This window comes from Arachis stenosperma, chromosome 3 (genome assembly GCF_014773155.1).
Source record: "Arachis stenosperma cultivar V10309 chromosome 3, arast.V10309.gnm1.PFL2, whole genome shotgun sequence".
Lineage (NCBI taxonomy): Eukaryota > Viridiplantae > Streptophyta > Magnoliopsida > Fabales > Fabaceae > Arachis > Arachis stenosperma.
In genome coordinates, this window is record NC_080379.1 from 8,904,908 (window position 1) to 8,923,073 (window position 18,166).

At 29.8% G+C, this 18,166-nt stretch overlaps 1 protein-coding gene across 1 annotated transcript; it reads right to left on the reverse strand.

Annotated features, from left to right (window-relative positions):
• Positions 1-15,007: 15,007 nt before the first annotated feature.
• Positions 15,008-16,864, reverse strand: LOC130965456 (uncharacterized). Its single transcript, XM_057890216.1, has 4 exons — positions 16,116-16,864; positions 15,791-15,983; positions 15,584-15,727; positions 15,008-15,343 (listed from the first exon to the last, which is right to left on the reverse strand). The coding sequence occupies exons 1-4, from the start codon at positions 16,862-16,864 to the stop codon at positions 15,008-15,010; spliced, it is 1,422 nt and encodes a 473-aa protein (XP_057746199.1).
• Positions 16,865-18,166: the final 1,302 nt, after the last annotated feature.

Consider the following 18,166-nt stretch of genomic DNA (forward strand, 5'->3'; position numbering starts at 1 on the left):
GGGTTAGTAATTTTCGAAAATTAAGAGAAGAAATAAAATTAAAATTAAAATTAAAGTTTGAAACAATTAGTTAATTAAAAAGAATTTTGAAAAAGGGGGAAGGAATTTTCAAAAATTAGAGAGAGAAAAGTAGTTAGGTGGTTTTGAAAAAGATAAGAAACAAAAAAAAAAGTCAATTAGTTAGTTGAAAAAGAATTTGAAAATAAATTTTGAAAAGATAGGAAGTTAGAAAAGATTTTTGAAATCAAATTTTGAAAAAGATATTTTTGAAAAGATATTTTGAAAAAGATAGTTGAAAAAGAAATTTAGAAAGATTTGATTTTTAAAATTAAAATTGATTACTTGACTAACAAGAAACTAAAAGATATGATTCGAGAATTTAAAGATTGAACCTTTCTTAACAAGAAAGTAACAAACTTCAAATTTTTGAACTAATCACATTAATTAGTAGTAAAGTTATCGAAAATATGAAATAAATTTAAGAAAAAGATTTTGAAAATCATTTTAAAATTTTCGAAAATCATAAAAAAAAATAAAAAAGATTTGATTTTTGAAAAAGTTTTGAAAAGATAAGATTTTTAAAATTGAAAATTCGACTTGACTTATAAAAAATAGTTAAGTTTTAAAATTTTTTGACTAAGTCAACTCAAATTTTCAAATTTTAGGAGAGAAAAAGGGAAAGATATTTTTTTTTTGTTTTTGAATTTTTAATGATGAGAGAGAAAAACACAAATATGATCCAAAACATGAAAATTTCGGATCAAAACACATAATGCATGCAAGAACACTATGAATGTCAAGATGAACACCAAGAACACATTGAAGATCAAGATGAACATCAAGAACTTATTTTTGAAAAATTTTCAAGAAAAGAAACTCATGCAAGACACCAAACTTAGAAATTTTTAATGCTTGGACACTATGAATGCAAAAATGCACATGAAAAATAACAAAAGACACAAAACAAGAAAATATGAAGATCAAACAAGAAGACTTGTCAAGAACAACTTGAAGATCATGAAGAATGCAATGCATGAATTTTTGAAAAATGCAAAAAAAAATTTTTAAAAACATGCAATTGACACCAAACTTAAAAATTGACACTAGACTCAAACAAGAAATACAAAATTATTTTGGTTTTTATGATTTTATTAATTTTTTTGTATTTTATTTTATTTTTTTTGAAAACATATATGAAAAAGAAAATAAGAAATTCAAAATTTTTAATAAGAATTCCAGGAATCCTTGTAATTTTAGTCTAAAGCTCCAGTCCAGGAATTAGACATGGCTTAATAGCTAGCCAAGCTTTTTGTGAAAGCTTCGGTCCAAAACACTAGACATGGCCAATGGCCAGCCAAGCTTTAAGGTACAAATCAAGCATACAACAGCTGATACTTCATCCAACTCCATATACTGATAAGTGGAAGCCTCAGTCCAAAAGAATTAGACATGGCTTTACAGCCAGCCAGGCTTCAACATGCTTTATGAAACTCTAGAATTCATTCTTAAAAATTTAGAATATTTGAAAACATGTGAGAAATTTTTGAAAGATTTTTGAAAAATTTTGAAAAGAAAACAAAAAGAAAATTGCCTAATCTGAGCAACAAGATGAACCGTCAGTTGTCCAAACTCAAACAATCCCCGGCAACGGCGCCAAAAACTTGGTGCACGAAATCGTGATCGTTCATTCCTTGGTAACGGCGCTAAAAACTTAATACGCACGTTCATAATCTTAGTTCTTTGTCACAACTCCGCACAACTAACCAGCAAGTGTACTGGGTCGTCCAAGTAATACCTTACGTGAGTAAGGGTCGAATCCCACGGAGATTGTTGGTATGAAGCAAGCTATAGTCATCTTGTAAATCTCAGTTAGGCGTATTCAAACAGTTATAATGGTTTTCGAAAATAATAATAATTAAAGCATAAAATAAAGATAGAGATACTTATGTAAATCATTGGTGGGAATTTCAGATAAGCGTATGAAGATGCTGAGTTCCTCCTGAATCTCTGCCTTCCTACTACTTTCATCCAATTCTTCTTACTCCTTTCCATGGCAAGCTGTATGTAGGGCATCACCGTTGTCAATGGCTACTTCCCATTCTCTCAGTGAAAATGGTCCAAATACTCTGTCACAGCACGGCTAATCATCTGTCGGTTCTCGACCATGTCGGAATAGAATCCATTGATTCTTTTGCGTTTGTCATCACGCTCAACAATCGCGAGTTTGAAGCTTGTCACAGTCATTCAATCCCTGAATCCTACTCGGAATACCACAGACAAGGTTTAGACTTTCCGGATCCTCAAGAATGGCCGCCAATAATTCTAACTTATACCACAAAGATTCTGATTAAGGAATCCAAGAGATACACATTCAAGCTTGTTTGCATGTAGAACGGAGGTGGTTGTCAGGCACGCGTTCATAGGTGAGAATGGTGATGAGCGTCACATAATCATCACATTCATCATGTTCTTGTGTGCGAATGAATATCTTAGAATAAGAATAAGCATGAATTAAATAGAAAACAATAGTAGTTGCATTAATACTCGAGGAACAGCAGAGCTCCGCACCCTTAATCTATGGTGTGTAGAAACTCCACCGTTGAAAATACATAAGTGATAATGGTGTTCATTGGCTTCGGCCCCAGAGAGGGAACCAGAAGAGCCAAGACTGATCCGAAGATGGTCAAAAAGACCCCGAATACAATAGTAAAAAGTTCTATTTATACTAAACTAGCTACTAGGGTTTACAGAAGTAAGTTTAAGTGCAGAAATCTACTTTCGGGGCCCACTTTGGTGTGTGCTTGGGCTGAGCTTTAGCTTTCCACGTGCAGAGGCTCTTCTTGGAGTTAAAGGCCAGGTTGTAACGTGTTTCTGGCGTTTAACTCTGGTTTGTGACGTGTTTCTGGTGTTTTGCTCTAGAATGCAGCATGGAACTGTCATTGAACGCCAGTTTGCGTCATCTAAGCTCGAATAAAGTATGGACTATTATATATTGCTGGAAAGCTCTAGATGTCTACTTTCTAACGCAATTGAGAGCGCACCATTTGGAGTTCTGTAACTCCAGAAAATCCATTCCAAGTGCAGGGAGGTCAGAATCCAACAGCATCAGCAGTCCTTTGTTAGCCTTCTATCAGATTTTTGCTCAAGTCCCTCAATTTCAGCCAGAAAATACCTGAAATCACCGAAAAATATACGAACTCATAGTAAAGTCCAGAAATGTGAATTTTGCATAAAAACAAATAAAAACATCCTTAAAAGTAGCTAGATCTTACTAAAAACTACCTAAAAATAATGCCAAAAAGTGTATAAATTATCCGCTCATCACCGCCCCACCATTCCAATATCCACTAATTCGTTGCTATCAATAAAATTAATGAATGTTGCAATGGTAGTTGCTGATTTTTTGCCCCCACCCTCCTTTTTCGCTTGACTTATTATATCATTAAAATCTCCCGCTATTACCACTTTTTCTTCCAGTTGTTGACTCAGTGTTGTAAGCTCCTCAAACTGTAAGGCTCGAATTTGTTCCGAACAGCTCAAATAGACACCAATGAACGTCCATATCCCATTGTTTCTGAACTCCTTAACTTCAGCTGCTACAAAAAATTCTCCGATGTTTATAATTTGAACATTGATGCTGTCCTTCCAAGCTAGCACAAATCCTCCTGCCATTCCTGATGGGTTAACAATATGCCAATTTTCATAGCTGCATGCTCGGAGTTTTGCTTTCACCTGTCGAGATTGGTTCTTTGTTTCACTTATGAACACAATCTCAGGGGAGTGAGATTTACATATCCCTTTTAGGGTGTGAATTGTCAGGGGTCTCCCCAAACTCCGACAATTCCAAACTATAGTTCTCATGGCGCCTTGTTTGAACTTTGAACGTAAACAAAAAATTATTTAATCGAGTATTATTGATTAAATAATTTTTTGTTTGATTATTGTTTTTTTTTTCTACTAACGCTATAGTTTTGTATTCAAATTCAAGTTCATCTATTAACTTTAAAAAGTTATTTCTCCTCTATTAATTTTAACTTTCGTACATCTTATTATTTTATTTAGGGTAAAGTATATTTTTTGTCCTTGAAATTTTACAAAAATTTCAAAAATACCCCTAAGTTTTATTTTGTTTCAATTTTGTTCCAAAAGTTTTCGATTTGCATCAAATATACCCCTAACGGCTAATTTTTCAAAAAATTTAAGATCAATTCAACAACAATTTCATAAGAACAACCCTCAATACAAGCAAATCAAGTATAATTTTCATGCATTATTGTTAGATTGGTCTTAAAGTTTTTTAAAATTTAGCCGTCGAGGGTATATTTGATGCAAATCGAAAACTTTTGCACAAAATTGAAACAAAATAAAACTTAGGGATATTTTTGAAACTTTTATTAAACTTTAGGGACAAAAAGTATACTTTATCATTTTATTTATAAAATTTTTATTATTTCTGTTTGTACGAATTTTTTTATTATTTATTAACTTTTATTTTTGTTAATTTTTTTATTTGATATTATACACTTTTATAATTATAGTTCTTATATATTATATTTATTATTATTTTTTTATAATATAATTTATTAATTCAATTAGATAGAATAAACTAAACAAAGAAATTAACTATAAATAATAATAATAATAATAATAATAATAATAATAATAATAATAATAATAATAATAATAATAATAATAATAATAATAATAAATTATAACATATTAAAAAATAGTAAAAAATACTATGTAAAAACATTCTAAAAAAAGTATAAAAAAATTAAACATACTTCAAAAAATAATATTATAATTTAATATTATATCCTTTTTAATAATTATAGTAATCTATTTATCTATCTACTTAATATACTAAAATTGGGTTTTTCCCATCTAATAGAAGTGAGGTGTCAATTTCTTAGGAATTCATTTTTTCGCCAAAATGAATGCACTATTTTGTCTTCTAAATTTATTTTAGAAAAGTATATTTATTATAATTAGCATTTAAGTAATAATGCATAATTATACTAATTTAATAAAATATCTTTATTATAGTTATATAAAATTAATATTTAATGCATTATTAAACTACTTATCAATTATCAATCAAAATATTTTTATGTATAATAATAATAATAATAATAATAATAATAATAATAATAATATGATATGATAATTATATGATAATGACACTGGTTATAAATAACCAATTTATATTTCTCTAAATAAATTTATTTAAAAAAATATTTTTATTATAATTATATTACAGTATTATAGTTAGTATTTAATAAATAATGCATAATTATACTAATTTAAAAAAATATATTTATTATAATTATATAAAATTAATATTTAATGAGTGACGTGGCATGCTTTTGAGAGTGTTTTTCAATTTATTTTTTTTAACTCATTAAATACAAGTTATTACGATAAACTAACTATATTAACTAATTGATTTTATTAGATATTTAAATATCATATAATTTATTATAATTTATATCAATCAATTAATTATAATTTATTATATCGATTATTTTAATTCATTAATTTATAAGGTACATAATAACATAGAGAATTTGTTACTTATTTTGATTAAATACAATAAATATAGATTAATTTAGTTAAGTAAATTATTGTCTCTTATGTTTTCCTATTTATTTTTTTAATTCATTAAATTCAATCAATTATAATAAATTAATTATATCAACTAATTAATTCAATCAACTATTTTCTAATTTATTTTTTTGAATTCAATAAATCAAATAAAATCAATTATACTAATTATTTATATCAATTAATTGATTTGATTAATTCTTAAAAGTATTTTTATTTACTTTATTTTATTCATTTAAGTACATGAATTATAACTAATTAATTATTAAATTTTATTAGGATAAATATATCAAATTTTATTCCTAATATAAAAATACAAACTTTTATTCCTTCTATTTTTATTTTACCACTATAAAAGACCATATATACTAGAAGAAAATATCATTTGTTTACCAATTACTCTTTTGGATAGTTTTTATAATAATTCTTTTTTTTCCTAAGAGGTGTCGTCATAAGAAGGCAACCATTGTGGACACAAATCACCACACCCTCTAACTTCCATTAAGGAGTGCTCATAATTCGAAACTTTATATGATATGTTAGTCATGAAACATTCATGGACCATGGTGTTATCATGTATGTAAAAATAAAAAAAAATTGTATTTGAACTTACTCAAGTCATTTACCTATTTGTGTGGTATATTGTAGTGTAAAATTACTTTTAATTTGTGTTGTATAATGATATTATGATCTAATTTAAACTTTTACTTTAAAATTGTGTTATAAAAAAATATAGGCAAAAATTATAAGATCATGGAAAGTCCCATCCAAATTTAACAAGAGTAAGGTAGCTTACATAGAAACGGTTCTCATGAATGATAAGGTAAATTGATTATTTTTTATAATTTTATTAAGTGATGCAAGGTCCAGTTTATAAATATTTTTTGTTCATATTTTAAAGAGTAACGAGTAACGAACAAAGATGGTCTGCGAGTGCTGTTATAAGATCACGGAAACTTGAAAGATAACTGCACGATGAATGTGATATATATAGAGAAGTTTTTGAGAACTTATAATGAAAAGCTAATAACGAAATCTCTTAATTAAATTTATTAATTTATTAACATTTATTACTATCAATTAAAAAAATTGACAAATTTTTTGTGCTAATGGGTAATACATTCTTATTGTACATTTATAGCTCGAGAATATTAAAATTATCGTAAAAATTCGTATTATTTTATTCTCCTGATAAACAATTTTATAATTACATTAATCATATAATTTTGTATACTAACATTGATATAATATTGTTTTAGGTATATATTTTGCAGGCATCAAATGATAGTGTTGAGTTGTTATTCAGTGGGTTAAAATTATTTATTGTTTATTAGAGAACTTTCTGCATTAGAATTCTGTAATAATTTATTGTTAATTTTGAGCTGATTTTGATATGTTCTTAGTTCACAGTAAACCAACATATAAAAATTTGTTGGTGAATTTAAGTATTACTAGATTATTTATGATCACATTCAATATATATATATATATATATATATATAATTTCAATCTTATCACGTGCATGACACGGGTAATTACACTTGTTTTAATTAATATTATTTAAACAATATTCATTTTATCAGAATCAATTTTAGTACAAAATTATCAAACATAAATTAAATACAAACTCACTTCTACCCAAATCAATTTTACTAGTAGAATGCCCGTACACCCCGTACACTAGGGGTGGCAATGGGTAGGGTAGGGTAGGGTTTGGATCCAACCCTAACCCTACCCGCGGGTTAAAATTTTTATATAAACTCAACCCTACCCTACCCGCGGGTTGAGAATATCTCAACCATAACCCTACCCGTTCTTAACCTGCGGGTACCCGACTCTACCCGCAGGTTACAAAAAGTATACAACATTATTATATAACTTGATGATAATTTAAAATAGAATTGATTTTTATGTAAAAAAGAAATATTAAATTATCAATTAATGATTTTCTTTTAGTGACTAAGGATCTTTTGCATTTAGTGAGAGGTTTTTGATTCAACATCTATTTAAAACATATTTTTATATAAGTATATAATATAAACATATATAGAGTGCGGGTTGGTCGGGTAGGGTTGAAGCTCAACCCGTACCCTACCCGACCCGCACGAGAACCCTACCCGCTGCGGATCGGGTTGACAACCCTACCTGAGCGGGTTGGGTACTCGCGGATAGGGTACATATTGCCACCCCTACGGTACACGAATTTAAAAAATATAGTTAATTTTAATTTATTTATTATTCTATTATTTTTATAAATTTTGATAGTAATAAATTCAATTAAAATTTATATTATTCATAAATAGTATTTTTTTCAAAATATTAATAAAAAATAATAATAACAATAATAAAATTTGGCTTCATATCGAGAATTAGCTAGTTTATCTCAAGGTCAAAAATTCAATTGAAAAATGTGTTTTAAAATAAAAATATTTGTGAATAATTTTAATTATAATCAACTATGTTATGTATATACTAAAATTAGTCACTAAAATAAGTTATTAATATAAAATAAATATTAAAATATAAAATACACATTAAAATGAGTTAAACAATATAAATATTTATCTACAAATATATGATAATTAATTTTAGTATTAATTTTAATGTACAAATAATATTTTTAAATTACAATATCTTGTATATCTGTTGACACAAAAATAGCTTTCTTTTTAAATGGTTTCGAATGCACATTTCTTTTAATCTTGAAATTGGGGATTAAACTTGCAACATTTTAGAGCATAAAAGTAAACAAGACAGGTCAAATAAAATATTGCTTAATAAAATAATAACTTAAAATTATTATCTCTAACTTCTAAAGTTTGAACTGATTCTCTAAAGCAAAAGATTTGTTTATTCGCTATTATATAGTTTTTCATTGCAGAAGGCAACTCTTTAAAATAACCAAATACCAAAAAACTTAAATAAATAATAACCAAAACAAGCTAAAAAAGGAGATGGAAGTGGTGCACTAACCAAATCGCATTGAAAGTGATAGATGAAGACGAACAAAACAAACATTCAAATTCAAATATAAAAATGGGATGGAAAAAAAAAATCTCAACATAACTATCCACACAACTAAGGCTAAAATTTTTTTATATAAATAATTTTAATTTGAAATACAAAAATATTTGATTATTCTAATGTTCTATATGATTGCGGCAGTAATATAAAACATCATTGACGTTTTATAATAAAAAAATTTAATCATGAAAGAATAAAATGTTACTGATGTTTTATAATAAAAAATATTATTTTAATTGAAAAAACACAAAACTTCAATACATTTTATAAATGGTCATAATAGTGTTTAACATAGTTTGATTCGTCATGAAGTATTTCACCTCTAATAATACAATATTAAAAAAAAAAGTTCCACAACTAATCAGGAATATAAAAAACAAAAAACCTCCTTTACATAATTTGAACATGAAATTTTACAATAGAATGTGAGGTCCAAATCACTAGCCTCGACCAAGAACCATGAATAATTTAAGAAATAAAACATCTCTAAACAATCAACTATATGAAGTATTACCATATGTTCCTAACACATAGTAGAAGAAAAGAAAATAATTCTAAAGATTTATTTTGTGTTTAAATTTTATTTTAATAATGCAATATATAGATCAGATCTAAATGCTTGTGTATACTAGTAAAAATCACTTTCTCCTTCAATGGTACGAAGGCGCTATATGTATCCACACCGAGACCAACCTTTACTGTCAACTCCTTGACCAATGGACATCTGATCTAAATTGAGAAACTTCTTGCAACTCCTTACACACTATAAAATCCTTCACCAAGATTTAGGCTCACATATGTTTATGTGTGTAAAGATAAAGAAATAAAACTCTTGTGTTTTATTTTCATCTCTTTTCTCTACTCTTGGCATACATATAAATAGCATAAGATTTTTTACTGATTTTAAATTTGAATTTCAATTCAAATTTAAATAATATCATACTATTTTAAACTTGAATCTTTCAAATTTATGAATCATATTATAACTCAATTTGAAACAGAATCAGTTAGGATCTTATCCAAACTTAGAATTCAAGTTTAGAAATAGAATAACTAATTATTCTCAAATCTCATTTAATATTCTCAATTATCATATTATTATTATATTATTAGTGCTAGTAAAGAATATAATAATATTCTATTTGAATTAATATAATTATTTATTTGATCAAATCAAAATAATAATTAAATAATTCTGTAGCAAAGATTAGAGTATGGTTTAATTGTCAAACTCTAACTTCTAGTTCACATTACCCTGATCGATGATCCAAATGCATCAAAGATGATGCATTCCAATTAAGTTCCTTTTCAGAAAGTTTATTCTCTCCCCCTAATGTTGAAAATTTTGATTCATCAAAATGACAATTTGTAAATCTGGCTTTAAATACATCTCCAGTTTGTATCTCAAGATACCTCACTATAGAGGGAGAATCATCATATCCAACATATATCCCCAATTTTTTTTGGGGTCCCATTTTGGTGCAAGAAGGTGGTGCAATGGGAACATATATCACATATCCGAATATTCTTCAATAGAAAACATTTGGTTGCTGGCCAAAAGCTAATTGCATAGGAGAGAACTGATGGTAGCTTGTTGGCCTCAAACGAATAAGTGTTGCGGCATGTAGCATGCCCCCAAGTTGAGGTTGGGAGATTTGTTCTCATAAGTAAGGGTGTAGCAATTAATTGGAAGCATTTAATAAGTGATTTTGCTAACCCATTTTATGTGTGAACATGAGCTACTGGATGTTCAACGCTTATTCCATTAGCCATACAATAAGCATCAAAGGCTTGGGAAATAAATTCACCAGCATTATCAAAACGAATTACTTTGATTGGATTTTCTGAAAACTGTGCTTTTAATCAAATAATTTGAGCAAGTAATCTCACAAATGCCAGGTTGCGGGAAGACAATAAGCACACATGTGACCATCTCGAAGATGCGTCTATTAGGACCATAAAATATCTAAAAGATCCACATGGTGGATGAATAGGTCCACATATATCGCCTTGAATCCTTTCTAGGAATTCAATGGACTCAAATCCAATCTTTACTGGTGATGTCATTAAAATTAACTTTTCTTGAGAACACACAACACAAAAAAATTCACTAGATTTAAGAATCTTCTGGTTCTTTAGTGAATGTCCATGGGAGTTTTCAACAATTCTTTGCATCATGGTTGTTCCCGGATGACCCAATCAATCATGCCAAGTTATAAATTCATTTGGGCTAGTAAACTTCTGGTTTACAATGGCATGTGATTCGTTGCATTAATCTTGGTATAATATAACCCAGATGAGAGTGAGAAAAACTTTTCTAATATAACCTTTTTATTCAAATCATGAGTTGTGATACATAAGTACTCATGATTTCCCTCATTCATTGTTTTAATATGATATCCATTTCGACGAATATCTTTGAAACTCAATAAGTTCCTTAGAGACTTAGTAGATAATAGTGCATTATTTATTATAAATTTTGTTCCTCCAGAAAACAAAATTATAGCTCTTCCAAAGCCTTCTATCACATTATTTGAGCCAATAATAGTATTAACATATTCTTCTTTTGGCACAACATGGGTAAAGTATATATTACTTTTAAGAATGGTGTGCGAACTTGCACTATTCGCAAGGCATACATCTTCATTATATATCCTTGCCATTTTCTTTAAAGACAAATAATAATAATAAAATGAATAATAATACATGCACAGTTAAATTGAATTCTTGATTGGAATTATTTTTCTAAGAAATACTGTACATAACATCCTATACTAAAATTTTATTACTATCACTATTATTAGTGTTATTTTTAAAATTTGATACATTTAATGATTTCAAAATTCTTAAATATAAACATTAATATTTCATCATTTATATACATCATATTTGAAACTTAAATACATAGAAAATAAAACTTAAAAATAAATTTTTTACATTATTTATTCACATGAATACTTAATAATCCCACATATTAAACTATTTCATCATTGATCAAATGATCAATATTTCCTTCAGAATCCTCAAAGAAATCAGATACATCATAATGAGTGGTGAAATTTTCAACATAATTTGAAACAAAATTCATCTCCTTTCCTTTATCGTCATTTTTCAAGGATGTTTGATAAAGATCAACCAGGTGCCTCGGGGTACGACAGGTACGCGACCAATTGCCCTTTCCACCACAACAAAAATATTTATCCTTTGTTTATTTTGCCCATTGTTTCTTTCTTTATCCCACTTCTGGTGAGATCCTTTCTTGTGAACATAATTTTTTTGTTACTAAAACCTTGTCATTTACCTCTTCTGGGGTAATGATTTGCCGCATTTACTTCAGAAAATGGGGCGGCGCCAACTGGGCGCGCTTCATGATTTTTTTAAGAGTAACTCATTGTTGCATTCAGCAACAAGAAGGCAAGAAATTAGCTCAGAATATTTTTTAAATCTTTTTTTCGATACTGCTACTGTAGGAGCATATTCGATGTATAGAAGGTCGAGAAAGTTTTCTCTAACATATCATTATCAGTTATCTTTTTCCCACATAATTTCATTTGTGAGGTGATTCGAAACATTGCTGGATTATATTCATTTATGGATTTAAAATCCTGTAGACGCAAGTGCGTTCATTCATATCGGGCTTGAGGAAGTATCACCGTCTTTTGATTATTATACTTTTCTTCAAGGTCTTTCCACAGATCTGCAGGATCTTTTAATGTGAGATATTCATTTTTCAATCCTTTGTCAAGATGACGATGAAGGAAGATCATGACTTTGGCTTTATCCTTCTGAGATGTATTATTTTCAGCCTTAATGGTATCTCCAAGATCCATTGAATCAAGATGGATTTCAACATCTAGTATCCATGATAAATAATTATTTTCAGATATATCAAGAGCATTAAATTCAAGATGAGAGAGCCTCGACATAATGAAAATTTATTACCTTGAGTCTTCCTAAATTTTGATCAAAGTCTCATGTTGATAACGTGTTGTAAAATAAATAAATAAGAAAAAGAAAATAGATATAAAATAAAGAAACATAAATATATAGCTTTAGTATTAATATTATATTTACCAATATAAATACTCAATATAATAGAGATAATTCATATATTTAAAAATATATATAGCAACGTAAAAAGAGAGGAAGAAAAATATTAGTAATGTATGCAAAGAGAAGAGTATTATTGTTGTAAAGAGAGAGAAGAAAGTATTTGTTATTGATTATTGTGTGTTACTATCAGAGGCTTAAGTCTCTATTTATATACGTACATGAGGTAACTTTTTCAAATACTTATTAAATGTATGCTTCCTAGAGAATATTGAACCGCCCATCATAAATGAACATCCACATAACTAATTTTATCACAACAAAGAGATATTTAATTCTAGAATCTAATTATATTATTATTATTATTATTATTATTATTATTATTATTGTAAGGGTATTCTAAATTTCAAACTTTTTTTTCAGTTAACAAAAGGGTTTTATGCCCAACAAAAAACTAACAACCAAAAATTAACCTTGGCAATATGGTGCCCCTAATATCTTCATCAATTTTCCATAACATTTATGACAATTGGGTTCGTTCCAAATATTTTGCTTCTATGCTCTAATGTCATCAATTTTTGGTGAGCAACCTTCCAAAAGAACACTTTTGATGCATTGAGACCCATACCACTTCCATAGGATATTCCACAATTGATTTACTTCTGTCCCTTGGTCTGCTATAGCTTTATATGCAGAAGATACTGTGAACATGCCATCATGACTCAATCCCCATCTAATGGTGTCCGCCCCCAAATTCTCACTTGCTGGAGCAAGAGCACGAATACATTTCACGATGTCTTCTGGGAGGTACCTCCTGAACAGTTGAATATTCTAATTTCCATCGTTAAGTACTCCTTCATTGACCTTCATTTCAATGCTTATGCTCTCAATATTGTTGTTTACTAGTTGAATCAAAGGGGGAGTATCTTTCACCCATCTATCCAACCACAACATATATAGTCGATCTACCATCTCCAACTGATATTAAAGTATGTTTGGCAAATGTTTCTCTGCTATTAGCTAAAGCCTTCTAGAGGGGAGAGTCTGCACTTGTCTTATGCATCTCTTGTAGAATATTTCTATTCCTTCCGTACTTAGCATAAATGACCCTTGCCCACAATGCTTCCTATTCATGTATTAATCTCCACATTAGCTTCAGTAGATAGGCCTCATTCATTTTTGCTAGATTCCGTAGACCAAGGCCGCCAACTTCTTTTGGTTAGCATATAGTATTCCAATTAATCGCATGTATTCTTCTCTTATTTTCTTCTTCACCCCAAGTAAATCTCCTTTGCATTTTCTCAATTTTGTTACATATCCCTTTAGGAATCATTAAGTACATCATATCAAAATTAATTGATGGGCTGATGGTCGTTTGAGCTAGTGTGACTCTTCCCGCCAAGGAGAGGCAGTTTGTTTTCCATCCTTTCATTTTGCTTGCAATTCTTTCCACCACATTTCTGTAGTTATCTTTCCTTTTTCTATCATTTGTGAACATAGCACCCAAGTATCTTCCCAGTTGGTTTGTTCGATCAAAGCCACTTCTATTAGTTATCCAGTTAATCTCATGTACCCCCACATTTTTGGAGAAGTAGATCAATGTTTTTTGCTGCATTTACTTTTAATCCCGATGCTGCCTAGAATTCCTCCAACACCTTCATTATGTTATCAATTTGATCTATTGATGCTTCAGCAAACAGAAGAAGGTTGTCAGCAAATAGCAAATGAGAGATATGAGGTCCTGATGAATCCACATTTCATGATATTTATTTGCTCTATTTGGGTGGATTTCATCAACTTTTCTTGCACTTATCCATTGAAATAGCATAGTTTCATGATTTCTTCTTAAATTGTGCTTGAAAGTAAAAACATGCTTTTTAGGGCTTTTAATTGCTAAATTCTATTCACTTTAATCCCATTTGATGCCTTGATGTGTTTGTGGTGCACGAATTGTAAATCACACTTTTCACCAAGGTTGTCAAACTCGCGAGTCTAGGTAAACTCGTGGAGCTGACCTAGACTCGACTCGTAGACTCGTACGAGTTTACCTGTTATACATTTTTAAAAAAATATATATATATCATGTATAATATATATTTACTCAGATATAGACATTCAAACCTAATAATTTCAACATCAAAACACATAATAAATTAACCTAATACTAAAATTACAAGTTACAACAAGTACTTTGGATCACACATTTAAATCCTTCACAAGTATTTATCTAGTTCAACATAAAACACACAATTACACAATCAAAGGTTCATAATACATAACCAAAACACAAAAGAAAACAACAAAGCAACAATTAAATTTCTAATAAACTCTAAAACTCAAATCCTCTAATATCTTCATCTTCCATGGCATCAACATCATCATCTTCACCATCTTCATCAGAAACATCATTTCTTTCAGCCTCAGGTTCAACACGGCCAACAAAATCTTCATCATCATTCACATGTTCATCTTCTTCCTCTATTAAATTTTGTTGTGGATCCCCAATAAACTCATTCTCACCTCCCTCACCCATGTTGAATTCATTACTATTCATACCTGGAATAGCAAATTCATTACTATTTGGATCATTATTAGTATTGTCATTCGTTGGCAAGTGAGAATGCTCAAAACTTTCAGCAATATTTTCATTAACATCCTCAGTTATCTACTCATCATCAGAATGCACTGCATCAAATTCAAGTTCTGGAGTTTTTCTAATTTGCTTGCCCTTTAACTTCAAATTATACATCACATACACTAAATCATTCATTTTCTTTTGATGCAACCAATTTCTTCTCTTTGTATGAACCTACAAACATATAGTGCCAATAGTTAATAAAAATACAAAAATTAAAATTAAAATAAATAATGAATAGTTCTAAGGAAGTAAGGAATAAGGAATTACCATTTCAAATGCACTCCAATTACGCTCACAACCAGATGAACTACAAGTTAAGCTTAGAACTCGGATAGCAAACTTCTTTAGTTCTGGACAACTATCTCCATAGAAGTCCCACCACTCAGTAGGTAGCATGGTCTTCCTACTACTCTTTGCAGTTTCATTACCAAAGAGGCCTCTAGCATAATGAAAGTCAGGAAGCTATAGACCAACCTTTTTCCTTTCTTCCTGGTTAGGAACCAGTTTTTTCAAACAACTATATAGACCAATCTTAATGTCAGCATCATCAACCATGAAATTTGGTTCATAGTGATAATGAGGATTAAGATAATACGCAGCTGCATGCAATGGTTTATGCAATTGACTTTCCCACCTTCCATTAATAATTTCCCATATAGGTTCATAACTAAAAATAACAATGCAAATGAATAAAAATAAGAAAATTAAATAAATAACTGAATATAAGAAGAAAACATGGTAACATGATACATTGATAATCAAATATTAAAGCTTTCAATTAGTCAAGACTCAAGATTACCTCTTTTTAACACAACCGAAGTTAGTCTTGATTGTTTCTTTGGCGTTTCTCATGCCTTCAAAGATGAAACCCATGGCTGGTTTTTCATCTGAATCAACCAAGCGAAGGACTGTAATGAGAGGAGCAGCAGCCTTGAGGCATATGACAATATTCTTCCACAGCCTACTATCCAAGGCCATGTTTTGGACTCTTATTCCTTCAGGCGTTGATGCAACCTTAGTTGTCTTCCAATCAGCAGAAGTAAACATAGTCATCAACGGTCCTTTATTATCATGAAGACAAGTGAGAGTCAAATAGGCAGTGGCGAATCTTGTGGCACCTGGCCGAACCAAGTCCTTTCCCTTTGTATAATTCCTCAACATGCTAATGAGCATACTCTGAGAGTAGATAAAAGTGGTGATTTTTCTTCCCTTTTTTATGGTTGTTTCATGCACCTTTAGCTTCTTTTCAAAATCCTCCAATATCAAATCTATGCAGTGTGCAGCACATGGTGTCCAATACAAACTTTTTCTAGTCTCCATCATTCTTTCTCCAGCAGCCTTATAATTAGCAGCATTATCTGTAACAATTTGGACTACATTCTCTTCACCAACAAATTCTACGGCATCTTCTAGCATTTTGACAACTTTATCCGTTGTTTTCGAGATGTCAGAAGTGTCCAATGAATAAAGAAAAACTGTTCCTTTAGGGCTGTTCACCAAGAAATTACAAATACTACGCCTTTTTTTATCAGTCCATCCATCCGACATGATTGAACAACCAGTTCTCTTCCACTCTGCTTTAAATTCAGTAAGCATTTCATCAACATTGTTCACTGTTTTCTTTTAATTGGGTTTCTCTTAACTCATGGTAAGAAGGGGGTTTGTAGCCAATTCCATATCTCCCAACAATCTCACAAAACTTTAAAAATTTGGGATTCTTAATAACATTGAAAGGAATAGCACTTGTATAGAAAAATATGGCACATTGTTGATCACATTGTTCCTTTAGATCTTTCTTCATCATTTGATTTATTGTCGATTGAACTTGAGCCCCTTTTCTTTTGTGACAAAGTTGCGAATATCTTTCCCCTTTTGTTGAGAATTGTCCTTCTCATTTTCTGTTTGTTCAGGATAATCCTCATCATCACCGAATCTTCTTTTCTTCAATAATGCTTCTTTAGCCTCCACACAGACTTTCAACGTCACAGCTTTCACTTCTTCAGGTACTGAAGCACAAGGCTCTGAATCCTCTTTAGTACCGGCAAGATAATGCTTGAATCTATAAATCCTCTTTAGTACAGGTGTAGGTCTAGGAATACTAGGAAGCGAAGACCCTGTCCCTGAACCAACATTCTCAGACATTTTGTATTTTTATCCCTAAAAATCAACAAACCAAACAACAAATTCAGATTCAGATTATCCACTAACTAAATTCAAATTCAGATTATCCACTAACTAAATTCATAACTAACACTAGTTTCAGCTACACTTACAACAATAATGTTTAAAAGATGAAAAATTTTCAGCATCATAAGACTTAATCAATAATCATCACTCCAAATGCAGTACAGCAAGCAATACTTTTGTGATTCGGAATAATATACCACCCAGTTATGAGTTAACCCAAAAGTCCATTCTCATTGTCATATGAACCCCCTTTGAGGTCATCAATATGATCAAGCACAAACAAATTAAAACAATGGCAACCAGAGTCAACCACCAATACTCCAATAGAAATACTCACTTTATCACACAACAGATACATTTTCATTTAAACTAACAATTCAGACTTCAGACTTTCAATTAAACTAACACAGTAAGTCAGTAACACTAACTAACAATTCAGACTTGAGAGTTTCAATTCACTAATTCAGACTTCAGAATTTCAGTAAACTAAAGACTAAACATAATTACATAACAGAAGCAGAAAATAAAAGAAAAAAAATATATAGCAAAAGCATTATCCACACATTTTAACCATGATTGAAGCATGAAGCATGAAGTACAGATTACAGAAGCAGGCAAGCAGCATCAGTTTTTTTTCACACATTAATTTTTTTTTTCAACAGA